The sequence below is a fragment of the Oncorhynchus gorbuscha genome, unplaced genomic scaffold (assembly GCF_021184085.1).
Source record: "Oncorhynchus gorbuscha isolate QuinsamMale2020 ecotype Even-year unplaced genomic scaffold, OgorEven_v1.0 Un_scaffold_801, whole genome shotgun sequence".
Classification (NCBI taxonomy): Eukaryota; Metazoa; Chordata; class Actinopteri; order Salmoniformes; family Salmonidae; genus Oncorhynchus; species Oncorhynchus gorbuscha.
The window spans coordinates 240992-263491 of NW_025745816.1; the positions used below are offsets into that span (position 1 = coordinate 240992).

At 44.7% G+C, this 22500-nt stretch overlaps 2 protein-coding genes across 2 annotated transcripts in view; one reads left to right on the forward strand and one right to left on the reverse strand.

The window, feature by feature from the left end:
* The window catches only part of LOC124020297 (receptor-type tyrosine-protein phosphatase delta-like), a 182195-nt gene extending 182179 nt beyond the window's left edge, over nucleotides 1-16 (forward strand). Inside the window, exon 11 of the mRNA XM_046335647.1 lies at nucleotides 12-16. Coding sequence (XP_046191603.1) covers nucleotides 12-16 — 5 coding nt within the window. The remainder of the gene's footprint in view (nucleotides 1-11) is intronic.
* A 1659-nt stretch (nucleotides 17-1675) lies between these two features.
* The window catches only part of LOC124020299 (receptor-type tyrosine-protein phosphatase delta-like), a 47716-nt gene continuing 26891 nt past the window's right edge, over nucleotides 1676-22500 (reverse strand). The window contains exons 4-6 of the mRNA XM_046335648.1: nucleotides 9083-9271; nucleotides 4432-4440; nucleotides 1676-2133 (exon numbers count right to left, since the gene is read on the reverse strand). Coding sequence (XP_046191604.1) covers nucleotides 1835-2133; nucleotides 4432-4440; nucleotides 9083-9271 — 497 coding nt within the window. The 3' untranslated portion in view covers nucleotides 1676-1834. The remainder of the gene's footprint in view (nucleotides 2134-4431; nucleotides 4441-9082; nucleotides 9272-22500) is intronic.

The window sequence follows — 22500 nt, forward strand, 5'->3', positions numbered from 1 at the left end:
TTATATAACAGGTTAATTAGGATGAAGGGAGTAGGGGAGACCAGGAAGGGGTTTAGGTTATATAACAGGTTAATTAGGATGAAGGGAGTAGGGAGACCAGGAAGGGGTTTAGGTTATATAACAGGTTAATTAGGATTAGGGGGAGACCAGGAAGGGGTTTAGGTTATATAACTATATAACAGGTTAATTAGGATGAAGGGAGTAGGGGAGACCAGGAAGGGGTTTAGGTTATATAACAGGTTAATTAGGATGAAGGGAGTAGGGAGACCAGGAAGGGGTTTAGGTTATATAACAGGTTAATTAGGATGAAGGGAGTAGGGGAGACCAGGAAGGGGTTTAGGTTATATTATATAACAGGAAGGGGTTTAGGTTATATAACAGGTTAATTAGGTTAATTAGGATGAAGGGAGTAGGGGGAGACCAGGAAGGGGTTTAGGTTATATAACAGGTTAATTAGGATGAAGGGAGTAGGGGAGACCAGGAAGGGGTTTAGGTTATATAACAGGTTAATTAGGATGAAGGGAGTAGGGAGACCAGGAAGGGGTTTAGGTTATATAACAGGTTAATTAGGATGAAGGGAGTAGGGGAGACCAGGAAGGGGTTTAGGTTATATAACAGGTTAATTAGGATGAAGGGAGTAGGGGAGACCAGGAAGGGGTTTAGGTTATATAACAGGTTAATTAGGATGAAGGGAGTAGGGGAGACCAGGAAGGGGTTTAGGTTATATAACAGGTTAATTAGGATGAAGGAGTAGGGGAGACCAGGAAGGGGTTTAGGTTATATAACAGGTTAATTAGGATGAAGGGAGTAGGGAGACCAGGAAGGGGTTTAGGTTATATAACAGGTTAATTAGGATGAAGGGAGTAGGGGAGACCAGGAAGGGGTTTAGGTTATATAACAGGTTAATTAGGATGAAGGGAGTAGGGGAGACCAGGAAGGGGTTTAGGTTATATAACAGGTTAATTAGGATGAAGGGAGTAGGGGAGACCAGGAAGGGGTTTAGGTTATATAACAGGTTAATTAGGATGAAGGGAGTAGGGGAGACCAGGAAGGGGTTTAGGTTATATAACAGGTTATATAACAGGAAGGTTAGGTTATTAGGATGAAGGGAGTAGGGGAGACCAGGAAGGGGTTTAGGTTATATAACAGGTTAATTAGGATGAAGGGAGTAGGGGAGACCAGGAAGGGGTTTAGGTTATATAACAGGTTAATTAGGATGAAGGGAGTAGGGGAGACCAGGAAGGGGTTTAGGTTATATAACAGGGTAGGGAGACCAGGAATATATAACAGGTTAATTAGGATGAAGGGAGTAGGAGAGACCAGGAAGGGGTTTAGGTTATATAACTATATAACAGGTTAATTAGGATGAAGGGAGTAGGGGAGACCAGGAAGGGGTTTAGGGTTATATAACTATATAACAGGTTAATTAGGATGAAGGGAGTAGGAGAGACCAGGAAGGGGTTTAGGGTTATATAACAGGTTAATTAGGATGAAGGGAGTAGGGAGACCAGGAAGGGGTTTAGGTTATATAACTATATAACAGGTTAATTAGGATGAAGGGAGTAGGGGAGACCAGGAAGGGGTTTAGGTTATATAACTATATAACAGGTTAATTAGGATGAAGGGAGTAGGGGAGACCAGGAAGGGGTTTAGGTTATATAACAGGTTAATTAGGATGAAGGGAGTAGGTTAATTAGGAGACCAGGAAGGGGTTTAGGTTATATAACAGGTTAATTAGGATGAAGGGAGTAGGGGAGACCAGGAAGGGGTTTAGGTTATATAACTATATAACAGGTTAATTAGGATGAAGGGAGTAGGGGAGACCAGGAAGGGGTTAAGGGTCATGACAATGACAAGGATGTGATTGATGGGTACTTTGAGTTTCATAGTTAAACGACCTGGAACAACGATGGTGGAAATGGAAAAGAGGGACGAGGTCTGTTATCTCTGAATGTGACTCAAATGGCACCTGATTCTCTACACTGTGCACTATATTTTCCCATACACGGCTCATAGGGTTCTGGTCAAAAAGTAGTGCACTATTATAGGGAATACTAGTGCCATTTGGGAAACAGCCTGGTTCTGTGGCGGTCCTCCCAGACAATCGTCTCTTACCTCTTATAGGCGTGCCACCTGATTGGTCAATGAATGCAAATCAGATTAGAGAAGAAGAAGAAATGTTAGTAGGTGGGGAGGGGAGAAAGACAGAAAGAGAGGAAGAGAGAGAAGTGGTTGGCTTTGAGAGGAGAAGAATCACATTAGATACTCACAATTATCAGGTCAATAAAAAAAGAGAGAGAGAGAGAGACAGAGAGAGACAGACAGAGATAGACAGAGAGAGAGAGAGACAGAGAGAGCTACAAATATAGATTATTGCAAGTGCTCTGTGTAGTTGTTGTCCATAGGGGAGAATCCATAGGGTCTGGACTGGGTTGATGTCTGGACTCGGTTGGTGTCTGGACTGGGTTGATGTCTGGACTCGGTTGGTGTCTGGACTGGGTTGGTGTCTGGACTGGGTTGGTATCTGGACTGGGTTGGTGTCTGGACTGGGTTGGTATCTGGACTGGGTTGGTATCTGGACTGGGTTGGTGTCTGGACTGGGTTGGTGTCTGGACTGGGTTGGTATTTGGACTGGGTTGGTATCTGGACTGGGTTGGTATCTGGACTGGGTTGGTATTTGGACTGGGTTGGTATTTGGACTGGGTTGGTGTCTGGACTGGGTCGGTGTCTGGACTGGGTTGGTATCTGGACTGGGTTGGTATCTGGACTGGGTTGGTGTTGGTGTCTGGACTGGGTTGGTATCTGGACTGGGTTGGTATCTGGACTGGGTTGGTGTCTGGACTGGGTTGGTGTTGGTGTCTGGACTGTTGGTGTCTGGGTGTCTGGACTGGGTTGGTTCTGGACTGGGTTGGTGTCTGGACTGGGTTGGTATCTGGACTGGGTTGGTATCTGGACTGGGTTGGTATCTGGACTGGGTTGGTGTCTGGACTGGGTTGGTATCTGGACTGGGTTGGTGTCTGGACTGGGTTGGTATCTGGACTGGGTTGGTGTCTGGACTGGGTTGGTATCTGGACTGGGTTGGTGTCTGGACTGGGTTGGTATCTGGACTGGGTTGGTGTCTGGACTGGGTTGGTATCTGGACTGGGTTGGTGTCTGGACTGGGTTGGTTCTGGACTGGGTTGGTGTCTGGACTGGGTTGGTATCTGGACTGGGTTGGTATCTGGACTGGGTTGGTGTCTGGACTGGGTTGGTGTCTGGACTGGGTTGGTTCTGGACTGGGTTTTATTTGAGACAGTCATCTACAGTGGAGGGAGTATAGACAGGAAAACACTATACAGTGTTATGGGGGAGTGAGAGAGAGATATATTTAGTGAGTGAAGGAGAGAGATATATATTAAGTGAGTGAATGAGTGAAGGAGAGAGAGATATTTAGTGAGTGAATGAGTGAAGGAGAGAGAGATATATATTTAGTGAGTGAATGAGTGAAGGAGAGAGAGATATATATTTAGTGAGTGAATGAGTGAAGGAGAGAGAGATATTAAGTGAGTGAATGAGTGAAGGAGAGAGAGATATATATATTTAGTGAGTGAATGAGTGAAGGAGAGAGAGATATATATTTAGTGAGTGAATGAGTGAAGGAGAGAGAGATATATATTTAGTGAGTGAGTGAGTGAAGGAGAGAGATATATATTTAGTGAGTGAATGAGTGAAGGAGAGAGAGATATATATTTAGTGAGTGAGTGAGTGAAGGAGAGAGATATATATTTAGTGAGTGAATGAGTGAAGGAGAGAGAGATATATATTTAGTGAGTGAATGAGTGAAGGAGAGAGAGATATATATTTAGTGAGTGAATGAGTGAAGGAGAGAGAGATATATATTTAGTGAGTGAATGAGTGAAGGAGAGATATATATATTTAGTGAGTGAACAAGTGAAGGAGAGAGAGATATATATTTAGTGAGTGAATGAGTGAAGGAGAGATATATATATATTTAGTGAGTGAATGAGTGAAGGAGAGAGAGATATATTTAGTGAGTGAATGAGTGAAGGGGTCAACAGGTGAAAGCATTTTAGTCCAATAGAAAGATGTAGGGTTGTCAGGTGTGTGTTCATACTGTGTGTGTTTCTGTGTGTGTGTGTGTGTATCTACGTGTGTGTGACTACAGTGGTCGTTCTCCACAACGCATCAGCAATCAGTCAGTGTATGAATACGGTGAGCAGTGAGCAGCATTAGTGTTGGGTACAGACAGTGTTCTGATCCCAAATGACACCCCATTCCCTATCCAGTGCACTACTTTTGACCAGAGGGCCCTGATGTGTGTAGCACTACATAGAGAATAGGGAGCCGTGAGGGACCACAGTGTGAGACAAAGGTAACAGCAGACAGGTGAGAGGGGGGATAGCGATATCTTTCAGAGGTTAAAGCACTTACCAAAGGACTCTGTTGTTTAAGAGAGACACAGAGAGAAGAAGAAACAGCATAGACACAGCATTACAGTCCTTTTCATTAGAGACAGTTACACAACCTTGACTTAACCTTTCAACAACCAGCTGATTGGTCAAATAGAGCCGCTGATTAGATGAAACGGAAACTATGACTTGTAATTGTTGTCCGACAAGGACGAATAATGTCCAATAATAACTTTAATAAATTGATTAACATTTCTGGTTAGCAGACAGACAAAAGGTGAAAAGTGAACAACAGCGATGTTATAATAGTAGTGAGATGTCTTGACAGCAGAGTAATATAACCCGTCCAGTCACAACATGGGGATAGAAATATAAGGGTTCTGAAGAAGGAAGTGCCGGGGCTGAGCCAGAGGTAGACAGAGAAGCCAAGGGTCATAGTTCAAACAGAAGCCAGAGGGATTGTGGGTCCAGAGTCTGGCCCAAAGCAGAGGAGAGGGAGGGAGCAAAAAGTAGCTTTAATAAGAAGTACAGGGGAATTCCAATTCTAATTCTCTTCGCTGCGTTCCCATCAGGAAAATCTGGAAGTGGAGTTGGAATTTGGTTTACTTTTCTGAATTGACCGGGGAATTGAGCCCAACCAATTAGAGGGTGAGGGAGCTAACACTGGAGGTTGGAGTCTCACACTACTGTGCCTATTCCACACTGAGACCAAACACAGCGGTTATTCTAATTGGCGGAAGCATCGTTTTGTGAAGGTTAACGCAGCAGGATCTTCACTGTCAGAAGGTAGACATTCTGCCATCGTCTCGGTGCAGAGAGGCCTTTTAACATTGTTGTTGTTCTGGCTGCAACAATGAGGCTCACAATGAGAGTCCAGCTCAACGGATGACCTTGTAGAGGTCACGAATCAATACCTTTGTTAATGTCTTTTTTTGACAACAAAGTCGGCAGACTGGACAAAGTTGAAGGAATCCAGGAAGAGTTGAGAAAATACCGCAGTCATCCAATCACAGCAGAGAGGGAGGTGGTTCAGACCAATCACAGCAGAGAGGGAGGTGGTTCAGACCAATCACAGCAGAGAGGGAGGTGGTTCAGACCAATCACAGCAGTGTTCTACACTGGAGAGGGAGGTGGTTCAGACCAATCACAGCAGTGTTCTACACTGGAGAGGGAGGTGGTTCAGACCAATCACAGCAGTGTTCTACACTGGAGAGGGAGGCGGTTCAGACCAATCACAGCAGTGTTCTACACTGGAGAGGGAGGTGGTTCAGACCAATCACAGCAGTGTTCTACACTGGAGAGGGAGGTGGTTCAGACCAATCACAGCAGTGTTCTACACTGGAGAGGGAGGTGGTTCAGACCAATCACAGCAGTGTTCTACACTGGAGAGGGAGGTGGTTCAGACCAATCACAGCAGTGTTCTACACTGGAGAGGGAGGTGGTTCAGACCAATCACAGCAGTGTTCTACACTGGAGAGGGAGGTGGTTCAGACCAATCACAGCAGTGTTCTACACTGGAGAGGGAGGCGGTTCAGACCAATCACAGCAGTGTTCTACACTGGAGAGGGAGGTGGTTCAGACCAATCACAGCAGTGTTCTACACTGGAGAGGGAGGTGGTTCAGACCAATCACAGCAGTGTTCTACACTGGAGAGGGAGGCGGTTCAGACCAATCACAGCAGTGTTCTACCCTGGAGAGGGAGGTGGTTCAGACCAATCACAGCAGTGTTCTACACTGGAGAGGGAGGTGGTTCAGACCAATCACAGCAGTGTTCTACACTGGAGAGGGAGATGGTTCAGACCAATCACAGCAGTGTTCTACACTGGAGAGGGAGGTGGTTCAGACCAATCACAGCAGTGTTCTACACTGGAGAGGGAGATGGTTCAGACCAATCACAGCAGTGTTCTACACTGGAGAGGGAGGTGGTTCAGACCAATCACAGCAGTGTTCTACACTGGAGAGGGAGGTGGTTCAGACCAATCACAGCAGTGTTCTACACTGGAGAGGGAGGTGGTTCAGACCAATCACAGCAGTGTTCTACACTGGAGAGGGAGGTGGTTCAGACCAATCACAGCAGTGTTCTACACTGGAGAGGGAGGTGGTTCAGACCAATCACAGCAGTGTTCTACACTGGAGAGGGAGGTGGTTCAGACCAATCACAGCAGTGTTCTACACTGGAGAGGGAGGTGGTTCAGACCAATCACAGCAGTGTTCTACACTGGAGAGGGAGGTGGTTCAGACCAATCACAGCAGTGTTCTACACTGGAGAGGGAGGTGGTTCAGACCAATCACAGCAGTGTTCTACACTGGAGAGGGAGGTGGTTCAGATAATCACAGCAGTGTTCTACACTGGAGAGGGAGGTGGTTCAGACCAATCACAGCAGTGTTCTACACTGGAGAGGGAGGTGGTTCAGACCAATCACAGCAGTGTTCTACACTGGAGAGGGAGGTGGTTCAGACTAATCACAGCAGTGTTCTACACTGGAGAGGGAGGTATACTTCACATTACAATACCGTACATGGAAAGATTTATCTGTATTTTTAGTAAAGGGGAGCTGCTCAGTCACTCCAAGTATGTCTTATATCATTGCTTAGACCATGGCCTTGGGATAAGCAGTTTGTTGTTAGATAAAGAGGTAAGTCTGTCACGATGGTGAATGTGTCTGAAGACCCTCCAGGGTTTGGAGGAAAGCAGAGAGATTAGAGAGAGAGAAAAGCCTTGGACAAGAGAACAAAAGGACAGGAGATAGAACAACCATACAATACAATAACTGACATCAACTCACAGGGAGAAAACAATAGAGAGAGAGAGAGAGAGAGAGAGAGAGAGAGAGAGAGAGAGAGAGAGAGAGAGAGAGAGAGAGAGAGAGAGAGAGAGGGAGAGAGGGAGTGAGATGAGAGAGAGGGAGAGAGAGAGAGAGAGGAGAGAGAGGGAGAGAGAGGGAAGAGCGAGAGAGAGAGAGAGAGAGAGAGAGAGAGAGAGAGAGAGAGAGAGAGATAGAAGAGAGAGAAGAGAGAAGAGAGAGAGGATATATTTAGAGAGTGAAGAGAGTGAGAGAGAGAGAGAGATAGAGATTTAGAGAGAGAGAGAGAAGAGAGAGAGATAGAGAGAGAGAGAAGAGAGAGAGGAGAGAGAGAGAGAGAGAGAGAGAGAGAGAGAGGAGAGGAGAGGAGGACTAGAAAGCGAAAGAAAGGGGGAAGAGGACTAGAAAGAGAAAGAGAGGGGGAGTGGAGGATTAGAAAGAGAGGGGGAGAGGAGGATTAGAAAGAGAAAGAGAGGGGGAGAGGAGGACTAGAAAGAGAAAGAGAGGGGAGAGGAGGCCTAGAAAGAGAAAGAGAGGGGGAGAGGAGGACTAGAAAGAGAAAGAGAGGGGGAGAGGAGGATTAGAAAGAGAGGGGGAGAGGAGGATTAGAAAGAGAGGGGGAGAGGAGGATTAGAAAGAGAGGGGAGAGGAGGACTAGAAAGAGAAAGAGAGGGGGAACAGAGGACTAGAAAGAGAAAGAGAGGGGGAAGGAGGACTAGAAAGAGAAAGAGAGGGGGAGAGGAGGACTAGAAAGAGAAAGAGAGGGGGAGAGGAGGATTAGAAAGAGAGGGGGAGAGGAGGACTAGAAAGAGAGGGGGAGAGGAGGACTAGAAAGAGAGGGGGAGAGGAGGATTAGAAAGAGAGGGGGAGAGGAGGACTAGAAAGAGAAAGAGAGGGGGAACGGAGGACTAGAAAGAGAAAGAGAGGGGGAACGGAGGACTAGAAAGAGAAAGAGAGGGGGAACGGAGGACTAGAAAGAGAAAGAGAGGGGGAGAGGAGGACTAGAAAGAGAAAGAGAGGGGGAGCGGACGACTAAAAAGAGAAAGAGAGGGGGAGAGGAGGACTAGAAAGAGAAAGAGAGGGGGAGAGGAGGACTAGAAGATATAAAGAGAAAGAGAGGGGAGAGGAGGACTAGAAAGAGAAAGAGAGGGGGAGAGGAGGACTAGAAAGAGAAAGAGGGGGAGAGGAGGACTAGAAAGAGAAAGAGAGGGGGAGCAGAGGCCTAGAAAGAGAAAGAGAGGGGGAGAGGAGGTCTAGAAAGAGAAAGAGAGGGGAGAAGAGGATTAGAAAGAGAAAGAGAGGGGGAGCGGAGACTAAAAGAGAAAGAGAGGGGAGAGGAGGACTAGAAAGAGAAAGAGAGGGGGAGAGGAGGACTAGAAAGAGAAAGAGAGGGGGAGAGGAGGACTAGAAAGAGAAAGAGAGGGGGAGAGGAGGACTAGAAAGAGAAAGAAAGGGGGAGAGGAGGACTGGAAAGAGAAAGAGAGGGGGAGCGGACGACTAAAAAGAGAAAGAGAGGGGGAGAGGAGGACTAGAAAGAGAAAGAGAGGGGGAGAGGAGGACTAGAAAGAGAAAGAGAGGGGGAGAGGAGGACTGGAAAGAGAAAGAGAGGGGGAGAGGAGGACTCGAAAGAGAAAGAGAGGGGGAGAGGAGGACTAAAAGAGGGGGAGCAGAGGATTAGAAAGAGGGGGAGCAGAGGATTAGAAAGAGGGGGAGCAGAGGATTAGAAAGAGGGGGAGCAGAGGATTAGAAAGAGGGGGAGCAGAGGATTAGAAAGAGGGGGGAGCAGAGGATTAGAAAGAGGGGGGAGCAGAGGATTAGAAAGAGGGGGTAACATTGTGTTGACACTCGTATTTTCCCGCTGATCCATACCTGAACGGAGCTGTTTGATTCGCCCGTTGTTATTGGTGGTGTTGACAGGGAGGAAGTCTTTAAACCAGGTGATTTCTGGGTCAGGGTTGCCGCTAGCCGCACACAGCATGGTGGCCGTTCTTGAGCGTTCCACCACCTTCAGCTGGGGACCCATGTCTATGGTGGGGAACCCCGAGGGGAGCTGATCCTCTGGAGGCGAGAGAGAGAGAGAGTCAGAGAGAGACAGAGAGAGAGAGAGACAGAGAGAGACAGAGAGAGAGAGACACATAGAGAGAGACACAGAGAGAGAGACAGAGAGAGAGAGAGAGAGAGAGAGAAACAGAGAGACACAAAGAGAGACACAGAGAGAGAGTTCAGAGGGAGAGACACAGAGAGAGAGAGAGAGACAGAGAGAGAGACAGAGAGAGAGACAGAGAGAGAGAGAGAGAGAAACAGAGAGAGACACAAAGAGAGACACAGAGAGAGACACAAAGAGAGACACAGAGAGAGACACAGAGAGATTAATCCGAGATTTGATTCAACTGGGATAGAATCAGAGTAGTGAAGTAAACTGCCAGTGATTCAGTGAGTCATGACTCTCTCTGATTCATGAATAAACTGCCCTCATGTTCCAGTGATTCAGTGAGTCATGACTCTCTCTCTAATTCATGAATAAACTGCCCTCATGTTCCAGTGATTCAGTGAGTCATGACTCTCTCTCTCTGATTCATGAATAAACTGTCATCATGTTCCAGTGATTCAGTGAGTCATGACTCTCTCTCTGATTCATGAATAAACTGCCCTCATGTTCCAGTGATTCAGTGAGTCATGACTCTCTCTTGACTCTCTCTGATTCATGAATAAACTGCCCTCATGTTCCAGTGATTCAGTGAGTCAGGACTCTCTCTCTGATTCATGAATAAACTGCCCTCGTGTTCCAGTGATTCAGTGAGTCATGACTCTCTCTCTGATTCATGAATAAACTGCCCTCATGTTCCAGTGATTCAGTGAGTCATGACTCTCTCTTGACTCTCTCTGATTCATGAATAAACTGCCCTCATGTTCCAGTGATTCAGTGAGTCAGGACTCTCTCTCTGATTCATGAATAAACTGCCCTCATGTTCCAGTGATTCAGTGATTCAGTGATTCAGTGAGTCATGACACTCTCTCTGATTCATGAATAAACTGCCCTCATGTGCCAGTGATTCAGTGAGTCATGACTCTCTCTCTGATTCATGAGTAAACTGCCCTCATGTTCCAGTGATTCAGTGAGTCATGACTCTCTCTGATTCATGAATAAACTGCCCTCGTGTTCCAGTGATTCAGTGAGTCATGACTCTCTCTCTGATTCATGAATAAACTGCCCTCATGTTCCAGTGATTCAGTGAGTCATGACTCTCTCTGATTCATGAATAAACTGCCCTCGTGTTCCAGTGATTCAGTGAGTCATGACTCTCTCTCTGATTCATGAATAAACTGCCCTCATGTTCCAGTGATTCAGTGAGTCATGACTCTCTCTCTGATTCATGAATAAACTGCCCTCGTGTTCCAGTGATTCAGTGAGTCATGACTCTCTCTGATTCATGAATAAACTGCCCTCGTGTTCCAGTGATTCAGTGAGTCATGACTCTCTCTCTGATTCATGAATAAACTGCCCTCGTGTTCCAGTGATTCAGTGAGTCATGACTCTCTCTCTGATTCATGAATAAACTGCCCTCGTGTTCCAGTGATTCAGTGAGTCATGACTCTCTCTCTGATTCATGAATAAACTGCCCTCGTGTTCCAGTGATTCAGTGAGTCATGACTCTCTCTCTGATTCATGAATAAACTGCCCTCGTGTTCCAGTGATTCAGTGAGTCATGACTCTCTCTCTGATTCATGAATAAACTGCCCTCGTGTTCCAGTGATTCAGTGAGTCATGACTCTCTCTTGACTCTCTCTCTGATTCATGAATAAACTGCCCTCGTGTTCCAGTGATTCAGTGAATCATGACTCTCTCTCTCTGATTCATGAATAAACTGCCCTCGTGTTCCAGTGATTCAGTGATTCATGACTCTCTCTCTGATTCATGAATAAACTGCCCTCATGTTCCAGTGATTCAGTGAGTCATGACTCTCTCTCTGATTCATGAATAAACTGCCCTCGTGTTCCAGTGATTCAGTGAGTCATGACTCTCTCTCTGATTCATGAATAAACTGCCCTCGTGTTCCAGTGATTCAGTGAGTCATGACTCTCTCTTGACTCTCTCTCTGATTCATGAATAAACTGCCCTCATGTTCCAGTGATTCAGTGAGTCATGACTCTCTCTCTGATTCATGAATAAACTGCCCTCGTGTTCCAGTGATTCAGTGAGTCATGACTCTCTCTCTGATTCATGAATAAACTGCCCTCGTGTTCCAGTGATTCAGTGAGTCATGACTCTCTCTCTGATTCATGAATAAACTGCCCTCGTGTTCCAGTGATTCAGTGAGTCATGACTCTCTCTCTGATTCATGAATAAACTGCCCTCGTGTTCCAGTGATTCAGTGAGTCATGACTCTCTCTCTGATTCATGAATAAACTGCCCTCGTGTTCCAGTGATTCAGTGAGTCATGACTCTCTCTGATTCATGAATAAACTGCCCTCGTGTTCCAGTGATTCAGTGAGTCATGACTCTCTCTCTGATTCATGAATAAACTGCCCTCGTGTTCCAGTGATTCAGTGAGTCATGACTCTCTCTCTGATTCATGAATAAACTGCCCTCGTGTTCCAGTGATTCAGTGAGTCATGACTCTCTCTCTGATTCATGAATAAACTGCCCTCGTGTTCCAGTGATTCAGTGAGTCATGACTCTCTCTCTGATTCATGAATAAACTGCCCTCGTGTTCCAGTGATTCAGTGAGTCATGACTCTCTCTCTGATTCATGAATAAACTGCCCTCGTGTTCCAGTGATTCAGTGAGTCAGGACTCTCTCTCTGATTCATGAATAAACTGCCCTCGTGTTCCAGTGATTCAGTGAGTCATGACTCTCTCTTGACTCTCTCTCTGATTCATGAATAAACTGCCCTCGTGTTCCAGTGATTCAGTGATTCATGACTCTCTCTCTGATTCATGAATAAACTGCCCTCGTGTTCCAGTGATTCAGTGATTCATGACTCTCTCTCTGATTCATGAATAAACTGCCCTCGTGTTCCAGTGATTCAGTGATTCATGACTCTCTCTCTGATTCATGAATAAACTGCCCTCGTGTTCCAGTGATTCAGTGAGTCATGACTCTCTCTCTGATTCATGAATAAACTGCCCTCATGTTCCAGTGATTCAGTGAGTCATGACTCTCTCTCTGATTCATGAATAAACTGCCCTCGTGTTCCAGTGATTCAGTGAGTCATGACTCTCTCTCTGATTCATGAATAAACTGCCCTCATGTTCCAGTGATTCAGTGAGTCATGACTCTCTCTCTGATTCATGAATAAACTGCCCTCGTGTTCCAGTGATTCAGTGAGTCATGACTCTCTCTCTGATTCATGAATAAACTGCCCTCGTGTTCCAGTGATTCAGTGAGTCATGACTCTCTCTCTGATTCATGAATAAACTGCCCTCGTGTTCCAGTGATTCAGTGAGTCATGACTCTCTCTCTGATTCATGAATAAACTGCCCTCGTGTTCCAGTGATTCAGTGAGTCATGACTCTCTCTCTGATTCATGAATAAACTGCCCTCGCGTTCCAGTGATTCAGTGAGTCATGACTCTCTCTCTGATTCATGAATAAAGAGAGGAGGACTGCCCTCGTGTTCCAGTGATTCAGTGAGTCATGACTCTCTCTCTGATTCATGAATAAACTGCCCTCGTGTTCCAGTGATTCAGTGAGTCATGACTCTCTCTTGACTCTCTCTCTGATTCATGAATAAACTGCCCTCGTGTTCCAGTGATTCAGTGATTCATGACTCTCTCTCTGATTCATGAATAAACTGCCCTCGTGTTCCAGTGATTCAGTGATTCATGACTCTCTCTCTGATTCATGAATAAACTGCCCTCATGTTCCAGTGATTCAGTGAGTCATGACTCTCTCTCTGATTCATGAATAAACTGCCCTCGTGTTCCAGTGATTCAGTGAGTCATGACTCTCTCTCTGATTCATGAATAAACTGCCCTCGTGTTCCAGTGATTCAGTGAGTCATGACTCTCTTGACTCTCTCTCTGATTCATGAATAAACTGCCCTCATGTTCCAGTGATTCAGTGAGTCATGACTCTCTCTGATTCATGAATAAACTGCCCTCGTGCATTCCAGTGATTCAGTGAGTCATGACTCTCTCTCTGATTCATGAATAAACTGCCCTCGTGTTCCAGTGATTCAGTGAGTCATGACTCTCTCTCTGATTCATGAATAAACTGCCCTCGTGTTCCAGTGATTCAGTGAGTCATGACTCTCTCTCTGATTCATGAATAAACTGCCCTCGTGTTCCAGTGATTCAGTGAGTCATGACTCTCTCTCTGATTCATGAATAAACTGCCCTCGTGTTCCAGTGATTCAGTGAGTCATGACTCTCTCTGATTCATGAATAAACTGCCCTCGTGTTCCAGTGATTCAGTGAGTCATGACTCTCTCTCTGATTCATGAATAAACTGCCCTCGTGTTCCAGTGATTCAGTGAGTCATGACTCTCTCTCTGATTCATGAATAAACTGCCCTCGTGTTCCAGTGATTCAGTGAGTCATGACTCTCTCTCTGATTCATGAATAAACTGCCCTCGTGTTCCAGTGATTCAGTGAGTCATGACTCTCTCTCTGATTCATGAATAAACTGCCCTCGTGTTCCAGTGATTCAGTGAGTCATGACTCTCTCTCTGATTCATGAATAAACTGCCCTCGTGTTCCAGTGATTCAGTGAGTCAGGACTCTCTCTCTGATTCATGAATAAACTGCCCTCGTGTTCCAGTGATTCAGTGAGTCATGACTCTCTCTTGACTCTCTCTCTGATTCATGAATAAACTGCCCTCGTGTTCCAGTGATTCAGTGATTCATGACTCTCTCTCTGATTCATGAATAAACTGCCCTCGTGTTCCAGTGATTCAGTGATTCATGACTCTCTCTCTGATTCATGAATAAACTGCCCTCGTGTTCCAGTGATTCAGTGATTCATGACTCTCTCTCTGATTCATGAATAAACTGCCCTCGTGTTCCAGTGATTCAGTGATTCATGACTCTCTCTCTGATTCATGAATAAACTGCCCTCATGTTCCAGTGATTCAGTGATTCATGACTCTCTCTCTGATTCATGAATAAACTGCCCTCATGTTCCAGTGATTCAGTGAGTCATGACTCTCTCTCTGATTCATGAATAAATAAAGAATAAAGAGAACAATAAATAGTAGCATAGTGTGTTGCAGTGCCACCCCAGGTCAGTATAGTATAGTACAGTATAACATAGTATAGCATAGTACAGTATAACATAGTATAGCATAGCATAGTATAGTACAGTATAACATAGTATAGCATAGTACAGTATAACATAGTATAGCATTGAATAGTACAGTATAACATAGTATAGCATAGCATAGTATAGTACAGTATAACATAGTATAGCATAGTACAGTATAACATAGTATAGCATTGAATAGTACAGTATAACATAGTATAGCATAGCATAGTATAGTACAGTATAACATAGTATAGCATAGTACAGTATAACATAGTATAGCATAGCATAGTATAGTACATTATAGCATAGTATAGTACAGTATAACATAGTATAGCATTGAATAGTACAGTATAACATAGTATAGCATAGCATAGTATAGTACAGTATAACATAGTATAGCATAGTACAGTATAACATAGTATAGCATAGCATAGTATAGTACATTATAGCATAGTATAGTATAGTACAGTATAGTACAGTATAGTACAGAATAACATAGTATAGCATAGCATAGTATAGTACAGTATAACATAGTATAGCATAGTACAGTATAACATAGTATAGCATAGCATAGTATAGTACATTATAGCATAGTATAGTATAGTACAGTATAGTACAGTATAGTACAGAATAACATAGTATAGCATAGCATAGTATAGTACAGTATAACATAGTATAGCATAGTACAGTATACCATAGTATAGCATAGCATAGTATAGTACAGTATACCATAGTATAGCATAGCATAGTATAGTACAGTATAACATAGTATAGCATAGTACAGTATACCATAGTATAGCATAGCATAGTATAGTACAGTATAACATAGTATAGCATAGTACAGTATACCATAGTATAGCATAGCATAGTATAGTACAGTATAACATAGTATAGCATAGTACAGTATACCATAGTATAGCATAGCATAGTACAGTATAACATAGTATAGCATAGTACAGTATACCATAGTATAGCATAGCATAGTATAGTACAGTATACCATAGTATAGCATAGCATAGTATAGTACAGTATAACATAGTATAGCATAGCATAGTATAGTACAGTATAACATAGTATAGCATAGTACAGTATACCATAGTATAGCATAGCATAGTATAGTACAGTATAACATAGTATAGCATAGTACAGTATACCATAGTATAGCATAGCATAGTATAGTACAGTATACCATAGTATAGCATAGCATAGTATAGTACAGTATAACATAGTGTAGCATAGCATAGTATAGTACAGTATAACATAGTATAGCATAGCATAGTATAGTACAGTATAACATAGTATAGCATAGCATAGTATAACATACCGTAGTATAGTATAGTATAGTATAGCATACAGTATAACATAGTATAGCATAGCATAGTATACCATAGAATAGTATAACATAGTGTAGTATAGCATGGCATAGTATAGTATAATACAGTAGTATAGTGTAGTATAGAACAGCGGAGTATAGCATGGGGTGGTGTAGTGCAGTATAGCGTGGTACGGTATAGTGTAGTATAATGTAGTATAGTGTGGTGCGGTATAGTGTGGTATAGGGTAGTATAGTGTAATATAGTGTGGTACGGTATAGTGTAGTATAGTGTAGTATAGTGTGGTGCGGTATAGTGTAGTATAGTGTAGTATAGTGTGGTACGGTATAGTGTAGTATAGTGTAGTTTAGTGTAGTATAGCGCAGTAGTATAGTGTGGTGCGGTATAGTGTAGTATAGTGTAGTATAGTGCAGTATAGTATGGTATAGTGTAGTATAGTATGGTATAGTGCAGTACAGCGTAGTATAGTGTAGTATAGTGTAATATAGTGTAGTATAGTGTGGTCTAGTATGGTCTAGTGTGGTACGGTATAGAGTAGTATAGTGTAGTATAGTGTGGCGTGGTATGGTGTGGTATAGTGTAGTATAGTGTAGTATATTGCAGTATAATTTGGTACGGTATAGAGTAGTATAGTGTAGTATAGTGTAGTATAGTGTAACATAGTGTAGTATATCGCAATATAATGTGGTACGGTATAGAGTAGTATAGTGTAGTATGGTGTAGTATAGTGTAGTATAGTATGGTATAGTGTAGTACCATGTAGTATAGTGTAGTATAGTGTAGTATAGTATGCTATAGTGTGGTGTAGCGTAGTATAGTGCAGTATAGTGTGGTACGGTATAGTGCAGTATAGTGTGGTATAGTATGGTATAGTGTAGTATAGCATAGTACAGTGCAGTATAGCGCGGTGTAGTATATTGTAGTATAGTGTAGTATAGTGTAGTATATTGTAGTATCGTATGGTATAGTGTAGTATAGTGTAGTATAGTGCAGTATAGTGTGGTACGGTATAGTGTGGTATTGTGTGGTATAGTGTAGTATGGTGTAGTATAGCATGGTATAGTGTAGTATAGTGTGGCATAGTGTAGTATGGTAAAGTGTAGTATGCTGTAGTTTAGTGTAGTATGGTGTAGTATAGTGTGGTGTGGTATAGTGTAGTATAGTGTAGTGTGGTATAGTGTAGTATGGTGCAGTATAGTGTAGTATAGTGTATTATGGTGTAGTATAGTGTGGTATATTGTAGTATAGTGTAGTATAGTATGGAATAGTGTGGTATAGTGTAGTATGGTATAGTGTAGTATAGTGTAGTATAGTATGGCATAGTGTAGTATAGTGTAGTATAGTATGGTACAGTGTAGTATAGTGTGGTATAGTATGGTATAGTGTAGTATAGTGTAGTATAGTATGGTATAGCGTGTTGCTGTGCTTCCCCAGGTAGATTAAACAGACATTATAACCATTATAACTCTGCTCACTATAAGGCTTTCCAGTACTTATAGTACAGTACTTATAGCATGAGACTGAAGAGAGGAGAACTGCTGTTCAAAGACTCTCTCCGTCTCTCTCGTTCTCTCCCTCTTTTTCTCTCTCCTTCTCTCCCTCTTTTTCTCTCTCCTTCTCTCCCTCTTTTTCTCTCTCCTTCTCTCCCTCTTTTTCTCTCTCCTTCTCTCCCTCTTTTTCTCTCTCCTTCTCTCTCGTCTCTCTCTCCCTCTCTTTCTCTCTCCCTCTCTCGTCTCTCTCTCCCTCTCTTTCTCTCTCTCTCTCTCTCTCGTCTCTCTCTCCCTCTCTTTCTCTCTCCCTCTCTCTCTCCGTCTTTCTCTCTCCCTCTCTTTCTCTCTCCACGTCTCTCTCTCCCTCTCTTTCTCTCTCTCTCTCTCTCTCTTTCTCTCTCTCTCTCTCTCTCTCTCTCTCTCTCTCTCTCTCTCTCTCTCTCTCTCTCTCTCTCTCTCTCTCTCTCTCTCTCTCTCTCTCTCTCTCTCTCTCTCTCTCTCTCTCTCTCTCTCTCTCTCTCTCTCTCTCTCTCTCTCTCTCTCTCTCTCTCTCTCTCTCTCTCTCTCTCTCTCTCCCCGTCTCTCTGTCAATTAAATTAAATTAAATGTGCTTTATTGGCATGACGTAACAATGTACATATTGCCAAAGCTTATTTTGGATATTTACAATATGAAAAAAAATGAGAATCAAAATTGTCAACAGGACAACTGCAACAACAATAACCAAGGTTCAAAATAACCACACATTGAACAATAACAATAAGCATAGAGGACATGTGCAGGTTGATTGGTCTGTCAGACTCTGTCCCTCATCTTATGGCAGGCAGCAATGTTTTATATTTTTGACATTTTGTCAGGAAATGCAGCTCCGTCTCAGGTTCTGCTGTTGTGCAGTGGTTGCACAGCCTTTCCTCTACAGGGACCCAGGTTTTTCTGTGTCTACCCTTCTCAATGGCAAGGCTGTGCTCACTGAGCGTGTACTTTGTCAAGGTTTTTCAAGGTTTTGATGAGTAACCATGGTCAAATATTTAGCCACAGTGTACTGTCAATTTAGGGCCAGATAGCACTGCATTTTGCTTTGTGTTTGTTCTTGTGTTTCCCAATAAGTAATGTAGTTTTATTTTGACTGTGTTGTAATTTGGTTTATCCTGATTGATTGGATGTTCTGGTCCTGAGGCTTCAGTGTGTTAGTAGTACAGGTTAGTGAACTCAGCCCCAGGACCAGCTGGATGAGGGGACTGAGGCTTCAGTGTGTTAGTAGAACAGGTTAGTGAACTCAGCCCCAGGACCAGCTGGATGAGGGGACTGAGGCTTCAGTGTGTTAGTAGAACAGGTTAGTGAACTCAGCCCCAGGTCCAGCTGGATGAGGGGACTGAGGCTTCAGTGTGTTAGTAGAACAGGTTAGTGAACTCAGCCCCAGGACCAGCTGGATGAGGGGACTGAGGCTTCAGTGTGTTAGTAGTACAGGGTAGTGAACTCAGCCCCAGGACCTGCTGGATGAGGGGACTGAGGCTTCATTGTGTTAGTAGAACAGGTTAGTGAACTCAGCCCCAGGACCAGCTGGATGAGGGGACTGATGCTTCAGTGTGTTAGTAGTACAGGGTAGTGAACTCAGCCCCAGGACCTGCTGGATGAGGGGACTGAGGCTTCAGTGTGTTAGTAGAACAGGTTAGTGAACTCAGCCCCAGGACCAGCTGGATGAGGGGACTGAGGCTTCAGTGTGTTAGTCGAACAGGTTTGTGAACTCAGGACCAGCTGGATGAGGGGGCTGAGGCTTCAGTGTGTTAGTAGTACAGGGTAGTGAACTCAGCCCCAGGACCAGCTGGATGAGGGGACTGAGGCTTCAGTGTGTTAGTAGAACAGGTTAGTGAACTCAGCCCCAGGACCAGCTGGATGAGGGGACTGAGGCTTCAGTGTGTTAGTAGAACAGGTTAGTGAACTCAGCCCCAGGTCCAGCTGGATGAGGGGACTGAGGCTTCAGTGTGTTAGTAGAACAGGTTAGTGAACTCAGCCCCAGGACCAGCTGGATGAGGGGACTGAGGCTTCAGTGTGTTAGAACAGGTTAGTGAACTCAGCCCCAGGTCCAGCTGGATGAGGGGACTGAGGCTTCAGTGTGTTAGTAGTACAGGGTAGTGAACTCAGCCCCAGGACCAGCTGGATGAGGAGACTGAGGCTTCAGTGTGTTAGTAGTACAGGTTAGTGAACTCAGCCCCAGGACCAGCTAGATGAGGGGACTGAGGCTTCAGTGTGTTAGTAGAACAGGTTAGTGAACTCAGCCCCAGGACCAGCTAGATGAGGGGACTGAGGCTTCAGTGTGTTAGTAGAACAGGTTAGTGAACTCAGCCCCAGGACCAGCTGGATGAGGGGACTGAGGCTTCAGTGTGTTAGTAGAACAGGTTGGTGAACTCAGCCCCAGGACCAGCTGGATGAGGGGACTGATGCTTCAGTGTGTTAGTAGAACAGGTTTGTGAACTCAGCCCCAGGACCAGCTGGATGAGGGGACTGAGGCTTCAGTATGTTAGTAGAACTGGATGAAGGGGACTCTTTTCTTTGCTCGGCTCTTGACATTGCAGGGCTTGGTAATGGTATGAGAGGGTCACTGTATTTTAGATGTTTCCAAAACATAATTGCTCTTTTTTTTGTATTTATTATTAGTGGATATTGGCCTAATTCTGCCCTGCGTGCATTGTTTGTAGTTTTCCTCTGGACATGTAGGAGAATCTTACAGAACTCTGCATGCAGGGTTTCAATGGGGTGTTTGTCCCATTTGATTAAATCCTGTTTTGCAAGTGAACCCCACACCTCGCTGCCATAAAGTGGACCCCACACCTCGCTACCATAAAGTGGACCCCACACCTCGCTGCCATAAAGTGGACCCCACACCTCGCTGCCATAAAGTGGACCCCACACCTCACTGACATAAAGTGGACCCCACACCTCGCTGCCATAAAGTGGACCCCACACCTCGCTGCCATAAAGTGGACCCCACACCTCGCTGCCATAAAGTGGACCCCACACCTCACTGACATAAAGTGGACCCCACACCTCGCTGCCATAAAGTGGACCCCACACCTCGCTGCCATAAAGTGGACCCCACACCTCGCTGCCATAAAGTGGACCCCACACCTCGCTGCCATAAAGTGGACCCCACACCTCGCTGCCATAAAGTGGACCCCACACCTCGCTGACATAAAGTGGACCCCACACCTCGCTGCCATAAAGTGGACCCCACACCTCACTGCCATAAAGTGCAATTGGTTCAATGACATATTCAATGACTTTTAGTGAAATTTTAATAGGTATATCAATTTGAATTGGCTTTTTAATGGCGTAGAATGCCCTGCGTGCTTTCTCTCTCAGCTCATTCACTGCCTTAATGTGTCGAGTTGAGCTTATTTTTAAACCTCACTAATTGTAGTGTCTGCAGTACTCTATATATTTTGTACCAATTGAAAACTTTGGTCTAATTCCCTGAGATCTGGATCTTCTCTGGAAAATCATTATTTTAGTATTTTTGGAGTTTTACTGCCAGGGCCCAGGTCTGGCAGTACTGCTCTAGCAGGTCCAGGCTCTGCTGTAGGCCATGTGCTGTGGGGGTTTACTGCCAGGGCCCAGGTCTGGTAGTACTGCTCTAGCAGGTCCAGGCTCTGCTGTAGGCCATATGCTGTGGGGGTTTACTGCCAGGGCCCAGGTCTGGTAGTACTGCTCTAGCAGGTCCAGGCTCTGCTGTAGGCCATGTGCTGTGGGTGACAACAGGCACAGGTCATCTGTGAAGAGTAGACATTTAACCTCTGAATTGTTTGAGACTAACACCAGGGGCTGAGGATTTTTCTAGAATAGTGGCCAATTCGTTGATGTAAATATTGAAGAGTGCAGGGCTCAGACTGCAACCCTGGCGAAGGCCCCGCGTCTGGTTAAAGAATTCTGTTATTTTCCTGCCCATTTTAATGGCTGTGATCTCTCCCTGTCCGTCTCACTCTCTCTCTCTGTCTCTCTCGCTCACTCTCACTCTCTCTCTCTCTCTCTCTCCCTGTCCGTCTCACTCTCTCTCTCTGTCTCTCTCTCTCGCTCCCTCTCACTCTCTCTCTCTCTCTATCCCTGTAACTCTCTCTCCATCTCCCTCTCTCCCTCTGTCTGTCTCTATCTACCCCCCCCTCTCTCTCTCTCCTCTCTCTCTCTCTCCATCTCTCTCTCTCCACCCGCCTCCCCCTTTCCTCTCTCCCTCTCTATATGAACCTACATACTCAATGACACCCCTACATAACAAACACACACCAGGGTTTTTATCTAATGAGGATCGTCTTGTTTGTTATATACAGTATACAGGTCCTATCCAATCAGAGCCTTGTTTGTTATAAACAGTATACAGGTCCTATCCAATCAGAGCCTTGTTATATACAGTATACAGGTCCTATCCAATCAGAGCCTTGTTTGTCATATACAGTATACATGTCCTATCCAATCAGAGCCTTGTTATATACAGTATACAGGTCCTATCCAATCAGAGCCTTGTTTGTCATATAGAGTATTCATGTCTCATCCTATATTACACTTCTGCAACTCTCTGCAACTGATCTTAATATAGAGAGTGACGTTAGCATTTGCCTGAGTCCATTAATATACATGTGACTGCTAGCGTTAGCTTCTGGTCCATTAAGGCACCACAGATGAAGTAGGTCAAAGAGTGGATGTCCTCAACTGTAAATAATCAACCTTGTTAGAACATAGACTGGGTTCCCACATCCCTCTCTCCATGCTCTTAGGACTGCCACACATCTCTCTCTCCATGCTCTTAGGACTGCCACACATCTCTCTCTCCATGCTCTTAGGACTGCCACACATCTCTCTCTCCATGCTCTTAGGACTGCCACACATCTCTCTCTCCATGCTCTTAGGACTGCCACACATCTCTCTCTCTCTCTCTCTCTCTCTCTCTCTCTCTCTCTCTCTCTCTCTCTCTCTCTCTCTCTGTCTCTCTCTCTCTCTCTCTCTCTCTCTCTCTCTCTCTCTCTCTCTCTCTCTCTCTCTCTCTCTCTCTCTCTCTCTCTCTCTCTCTCTCTCTCTCGCTCTCTCTCTCGCTCTCTCTCCACACACACACTGTCCACACACACACTGTCCACCCACACACACACTGTCCACACACACACTGTCCACACACACACTGCCCACACACACACTGTCCACACACACACTGTCTCTCTCTCCAAGCTTTTAGGA